Source organism: Diachasma alloeum, unplaced genomic scaffold (assembly GCF_001412515.2).
Source record: "Diachasma alloeum isolate Michigan unplaced genomic scaffold, Dall2.0 Dall_scaffold_00199, whole genome shotgun sequence".
Taxonomy (NCBI): Eukaryota; Metazoa; Arthropoda; class Insecta; order Hymenoptera; family Braconidae; genus Diachasma; species Diachasma alloeum.
In genome coordinates, this window is record NW_021680364.1 from 74,930 (window position 1) to 81,875 (window position 6,946).

General features: G+C 36.8%; 1 protein-coding gene across 2 annotated transcripts; it reads left to right on the top strand.

Annotated features, from left to right (window-relative positions):
- The first annotated feature begins 206 nt into the window (after positions 1 to 206).
- Positions 207 to 4,549, top strand: LOC107035599 (popeye domain-containing protein 3). Of its 2 annotated transcripts, none has more exons than XM_015253086.1 (7): positions 207 to 441; positions 509 to 643; positions 761 to 942; positions 1,008 to 1,247; positions 2,221 to 2,373; positions 2,460 to 2,604; positions 4,083 to 4,549. In XM_015253086.1, the coding sequence occupies exons 1-7, from the start codon at positions 387 to 389 to the stop codon at positions 4,256 to 4,258; spliced, it is 1,086 nt and encodes a 361-aa protein (XP_015108572.1). In that variant the 5' UTR covers positions 207 to 386; the 3' UTR covers positions 4,259 to 4,549. The 2 variants fall into 2 exon arrangements, with proteins under 2 accessions (XP_015108572.1, XP_015108571.1); XM_015253085.1 differs by having other exon boundaries at positions 291 to 441; positions 4,086 to 4,549.
- Positions 4,550 to 6,946: the final 2,397 nt, after the last annotated feature.

Consider the following 6,946-nt stretch of genomic DNA (forward strand, 5'->3'; position numbering starts at 1 on the left):
TCAACAACGCCATCAGCAACACCCGTATTTTGATGGTGCCGTCTTCCTTTCCTGATTGCCATTCGTGGTTAGCACCTCTAGCAGCTGTAGACTACACAGCTTTGACCACAGGTGATTCTCACAATCGGAGATGTCACTTCCTGCATGCTTCTGCACTGATAACCTACTCCAATGGTAATCTACCTCTCTCCGATCACGACTTTGGAATTGATCCCGCAGGGTTAAAGCCTGCGCGTAGGAACCCCCAACAAGCGCGCGCAGTTCCTACCATCCCCAATCCACAAGGATCAGCCCTCCAAGTCACTCGACCAAAACAAATCAGTCGAGCCAGCCATGAAGTAACCACCGGGACGTGTGTCCTCTCGCCCCTCGTACGCGCACTCAATATGAGTCCTGGATTGGGCCACGATTCACTAGGAAGTCACAATAACACATTCGTTGGTAAGCTACTCCGATCTCCAACCGAGCATTTCGGTGATTCTTGTTCTGAATGTGAATGTTGTTTAAGCTACGGCTGGTCTATGTCTATGGCAACAGCCTCAGCACGTCCTATTTCAACTGGCGAACTGCTGTTTCGCCCTGTCCTACTCAGCACCTTCATCGAAGAAGGGAATACTCTTCATGCATTCACTCCTCATAATCGGTAAGTCACCATTGAGATGATGCCAAGACAGGCTTTCACGATCGTAAACTTGTCTGCCACATGATCACAAATGAATGGCGCTGTTAACAGAACCAATTTTTACCCTTTTCCTCGCAGGTTTCATACTGCTCTCCGGATGGGCTTGGCACGTCATCTGCGCTCCTGACATATTCTCCTGGAACTTCTCATTCCTTCTGCTTAACATCTGTCAACTAGTCTACATCGTTTATCAGATGCGACCGGTGAGGTTCGATCCGGAGCTCGAGGAGGTCTATCACACCCTCTTCTTCCCCTTCAAGGTAAGGACATAATCAAATATGAATAAATCGCTCTGAACGGAATCCAGTGAACTTGGACCCCCTAGGTATCACGGATGCAGTTTAAAAGACTGGTGTCTCCGGAGTTCGCAACAATAATGTCACTCCACGCCGGCGAAGCCTACGCAATGCAAAACTTGACACGCACTGATAGACTAGGTCTCTTGCTGAGTGGAAAAGTCAATGTTCTGAGTGAAACTAATTTCCTTCATCCAATACTGCCATGTGAATTCCTAGATTCGCCGGAGTTTGAGAGCTCTCGAGCGTCCGTTGATGATAAGTTCAAAGTGAGTTGTCATGTATTTTTAATAGGTGGTTGCTTCATCATTCGAGTCATTGAGTGAAACAAGAAAATAGTATTTTGTGTTGGTAGTGCGTAAAGTTTTACTTTTTCGCACGCATGGAGAACACAGTCTATTTTTTTGGAATGAGATCGAACGCGCGCTCCGATTCATCGGACCTTCTATCGTCGTCAATTCTATATTCTAATACAATTCGAACTAAATATCGAACAATTTTAGTGAACAATAAGAAATATTTCTTCTCTCCTCTTCATTATTATAGAGAATAGAGAATGCTTGGAGAGAAAATCTGTTGATAATTTAGGATGTGGATCACGGGATAGTTGTAAAATCAGTGAATCATACTAAATCACTGTCGAATGGTGACATTTCGTTTGTAATTCACGCTTCCTCTGGCTCTCGACAGCTCTAGTATGTTGTCACCGTAAAATAATCGTAACATTACTAATGAGTCTCAAGAACATAACAACACAATTGAATCGACGGAGCAGCAGTAGTAAACTTTAATCCAACAAACCGGGAACGCGATGACCAATGTCGAACTTCACGATTTTTAAGATATTGACAATATGTTGATAATATGCAACTATTGAAAATTACCTGGATTTTAGTAATCGCGTTAGTCTTCCAGGAACGTACCAGAACTGTAGTAGAAATTTCAATAGGGGAAGGTAGGGCAAAACGGACCAGGCGGACAAAACGGAACCCTAGAGCAAAACGGACCACTGACAGAAAGTGAATAATTTTTTGATTTTTTTGATAGTTTTTGCTTCCGAAGGGGAGGGTTTTGCCTTCCCGGTCTGTTTTGTCCCACCTTCTCCTAATAATGGGGAACATTGCACTGATTTGTTTACAATTATCGTTAATTTTGAGTATAATTTTTACTCATTCTTCAAAATCAAAGTATCAAAACGTCATCGAATATGATTTCGGTTAAAATAACTGGAATTTCATTTAGGTTTCGATTGTCGCAGCAAGTTCATGCAGATACTTATACTGGCAGAGATCAGCACTGGAGTATCTCCTGGTGAAAGAGGCATATCTAGCGACTGTGTTGACGACCCTCGTTGCGAGGGACATTGCAACCAAGTTATATGCCATGAATAGTAAGGTACCAGATGACTCGTTAATTAATGATGATCATGACTGAGAATGTTATGTTTGGAGGGTAATCAATAGTTTGGAGGTAATTTCTAGATAGTCACGGATAAAGGATCGCACCTGGACATAAGATTGCCATCGATAAGTGCTGGCATCGGTGTCAGTTCGGAGTACCGGAGTCCACGGGCCTCGAGGCAAGCGCTGATTCGGCGGAAAGATGCGAAACACGCTGCGAATAATGGTGAGTGGATTCATTGGTGAAGTGGTAGAATTAGATGAGTCAATTTTGATGAAGGGTGCATGTGGAGTGGACGGGAGAATTGATTCTTGATCCAGGAGCAGATTGAGGTTCGTAAAGATCATGAGGGTTAAATAAGAGTCATAAGAAGAGTCGTGAAGGACAGGTGGGCGTCATAATTACACCTCATGACCCTTATGTTCCGGGTCATGATAAAAATCTAGAGAAAAATCCAAATCAATATTTCCTTTCGTGCATTTTCTTATTTTTGAAGGAGCAACGTAGCTCGCCGCAATTAGCAATATTTCCTTTTGTACATTTTATTATTTTCCGATGCGACTAAATCCTGCATTTTTATTGCTTACTATATTTAGAGAGCAAATATTTCCCACGTTATTTTTCACAGTAACTCGTTTTTCACTTCATAATAGTATCTCGATCATTCCCGCAATAGTCCTTCAGATCACTAATCTTTCGTCGCTGCAATAATCGCCACCGTGTCTCCGATTTCCTTACTCATTAGCCATCGACACAATTTCATTCTCTCGGTACTTGTGCCATTTAGCATATAAGGACAACCCTGTCAAATTTTAAATACAGTCCATTTTAATCTATCGTCCCACCAAAATAATTTTTAGTAAGTCCTGTTCTTCAGTTTCACGTTATTTAGTCTTCAATCAACAATTGTATATATTTTTCGAATTTCAATAGAATAAATAAACTTAGTGTTCAGTGAAAATGTTGTATGATTAAAGACTAAATTAACCCATTCGCCAATTCTAACATACTGGAACGAAAATTAATACAGAAAATTGATAGAGGAAGTTGTCCTTTAGTCAGTAGAAATGTCGAATGCAAATAAGGAAAATTGACACGCTGAGTCAATTTCAATGATTGCAATGACTTCATTGATGGCTCACCAAGCGCGCTAATTTCAATGTTAAAGTAACTCTACCCTTCGGACGGGCTACGCTGTATTTTTGGATATTTTCAGTTTTTAAAATTTTCAACTAAATTGCATGGAAAAAGTTTGGAAAAATTCATAGCCAGTCACTATTATCTAAATTAAATTTCGCAAAATAATGATATTTTTTCAAACATTTCCCTTTTATAAATAAATAATAAAACTTGTTTGCAAAACAGTAGATTATTTTTTATGAGATGTCCAAAAAATTCATGATTTTTTCCCATCTAATTGAAAAAAATTCAGATTTTAATCTTTGATAACAATGGAAATGTTGAGTTTCACATTAGACACTGGGTTAAATCCTGATTTTTAAACATTTCTTCTTTGAAAAACCAAAACGATAATTAAATTGAAACAAAAATTAGAATTCCGAATCTAATCGAGTTTTCTGCAATTTTTTTTCAGTTTTCAATAATCTTTGAATTTATCGTAAGGGTAAAGCTGCTTTAACAGTCCCTCCATATCAGCTTACCGAATTAATAGTCTTTTCACTCGATGATAAATTTCCTTGAAGTAGGTGGCGCTAAACCAAAAGATCGACCAGTCAATAACCTCACAAAACTGGGCGCCCCAAACATGGAACCACTACCAGAACTGCCGTCTTGCGATGATTTAGCATCGAGTGGAGTCGAAAGCTGGCTCGACTCCTCAAGCAAATACCACAGCTGCGAAATCGTCGATGAGGAGTGAATCGAGAACATCAGGAATACGAGATAACTGTTTCATTCACACTGTCTTCCTGATTATTTTTTTACACGATTCAGCCGGTGAACATTGCGGCGTCACCGGAGTGTTGCACATTTTTAATGTTAAACGCAATGTTGTGCATCTTTTATCACTTCTGTCAGTTGATCAATGATATATACAGATTATAGCTATGTTTTGAATTTGTACCACCACGAGTTTTGATTGAACTCGATCCTTAGTAGAGAGTATACACAATTGTATTATTCCTGTTGTAATAAACGTTTGAATAATAAACGATGGAATTATTTCTGGGTGTTTTGCGGGGGTTATTAGATATATTATGGTTATTTTTTCATTCACTTAAAAAAAATTGAATTTATCTATTTTATTTGAATAAATAAATTGATTAATATTGAAGGAAAATAAAACCCATATAATTTAATTGTGGTACACTGTTAAAAATAATGTTTTCGAGAGGTCTTAATTTAAGACATTAGAAAAAAAAATGTCTTGAAATAAGATGTTTTTTCAGTTTAAAAACAAAAAACGCATGAATATAATTCATAAAAAAAAACTTCCTTTGGCAAATTCTATTGAATTTCTATTAAAATTCTATGAGAATTCTTTCGATGTTTTCTTTTAAAATTTTTGAGCCATGTTTTAGAGGAGGCTATACAATTTTACGTATAATTTTGCTGAAAGATCTTTGGTAGAAAAACGTCAATAGAATTTTATTTTTCTACAGAAATTCTTGAACCTGATTTTTGTAAGTTTTTCATCATGAATCATAAATTTGAAATAAAAAATACTCGAGTACGACGCCGAGAATGCCTACAATACGTATCTTAATGTCTCAATTTTTTAAAAATGGACAAAATAGTTTCAGAAACTAATTATTCGAGCATAACGGAGAATAAATTAATGAATAATGATTGCATAATTTTCAAAAAACTATTTTCTTGGCACAAGTAAGACTTGTTTGAGACCTTTGTCGTTTTTCTCTCAGTGTATGAATCGAATATCACAATACAAATATAGTCGCATGAAAATATTCATGAAAAAGTCAATAAACAATTAACCCCCGCATCAATCGTCTCACACTTCCCTCGCTAACAAAATGCAGCCCGAGCTAATGAATAAATCTCGCTGAAGTACTCCATTTCACGAACAAAACAGGAAGTTTCCGAATTCCCTGGCAAAATGTACGCCCGTAGATTGCCATCCCCCTGCTATTATCATAAGTGACATACAAGCTCGTATAGAACGGGCTGCAGTAATATAATAGGAGCGTGTTACCCAAACATATTTTCCAGGGCTTTTCAGTCTCAACGCGCCGACGAATCGGTGTGTTTGCACGCTGGTGAGGCACTTACGCCCAAAATGTGGCTGACATCCAAAGCGAGTGGGGGTGGGGAAGAGGGCGAGTCGTGTCGGGCTGTTTCTACTTGCGTTTGTCTGTTTTATAATAAAACAATTGATTGAGGAATTAACTTGATAGAAATTAAAAACTACATGTTAGTGAATTCACTACCTATTGGAGTCTTCACTTTAATCAAGAAACATTTATTTTCCATTAAAAAAATTATTCGAATAAATCAATGAATGTTTTTGAATTTTTCAATGAATTCAAAAACAACTTGAACTAATTTTTTCAAATAGTGAAAGTATGCCCTTAAAGTCGCTCTGGAATATTATATTTTCATAGAATGTCTAGAAAACATAACAAACTATGAAAATATCACATTTCATGCATTTATTTACCAATTATTTCCATTTCCATTATTTCCATCGTATCGATCCCTAACAATCAGCATTTTCCAATCATTACTCTTTCCTTGCGAATTATCATCAAGAGCTGTTATGAAAAAAGGAGAGGAGAAAAGGCAGGACAAAAATTCTTAGTGGAGGGTAGGGCAAAAATGGACCCCTGGGGCAAAATGGACCACTGACAGAAAATTGATAATTTTTTGATTTTTTTGATAATTTTGCCTTCCGAATGTAAGGAAAAACAAAAATTCAAAATCATTTGTTTCAGGTGATTAGCAAATCTGATCAAATTGCGGTTCAACGACACTTCTTGTCTATAAAACCCCTCTGACGGTTATAGTCCTAAAACTCACTTTTAATTCAACACATTCAGTGTTCCCGATTATTGGAATATGGGTAGGAACTATTCGAAATTAGTTGAAAATATTTTATAGAAAACTTGGATCTTTATTAAGAGGTTTTCACGCCTCCTCTCGTTATGAGAGAATGACTTTTGAGGAAAACTGCAGTACTCCTTCGCCTCTGGCCTCTGGCCCTTATGGTTCTCCTTTATGACCGTTTTCGTGAGAGAGTTCCTTGTTCTTTTTATTATGGTTCATATGAGCAGAGATAGGCATAATCATAAATTATCATTACCATTAATTTCATAATACTCAATCAAGTAATAGAACATAACAATTTTTAATTATTAAATTAACCACCAGTTAAATATCTGAATTTCGAATTATTTTACCAATCAATAATCGAATTTGAAAGAATGACGATTATTTGATAATTTCTAATATTTTTTGAAAAAATTTCCAATTATTTACCTAATAGTTATTGAAAAAAAATTAAATTCTCAATTATTTATTATTTTCCAAGTTCCAATGATAAACGAATGAATTCAGTTATTTGGGGAAATAATACTCTTAATATTTCTGA

Bases quoted from the DNA above. Each gene is read 5' to 3' on its own strand.
- LOC107035599 (XM_015253086.1), top strand. From the start codon at position 387: ATGAGTCCTGGATTGGGCCACGATTCACTAGGAAGTCACAATAACACA. The intron at 442-508 runs GTAAGCTACTCC...ATGTTGTTTAAG, and splicing joins TCACAATAACACATTCGTTG to CTACGGCTGGTCTATGTCTA. The intron at 644-760 runs GTAAGTCACCAT...TTTTCCTCGCAG, and splicing joins GCATTCACTCCTCATAATCG to GTTTCATACTGCTCTCCGGA.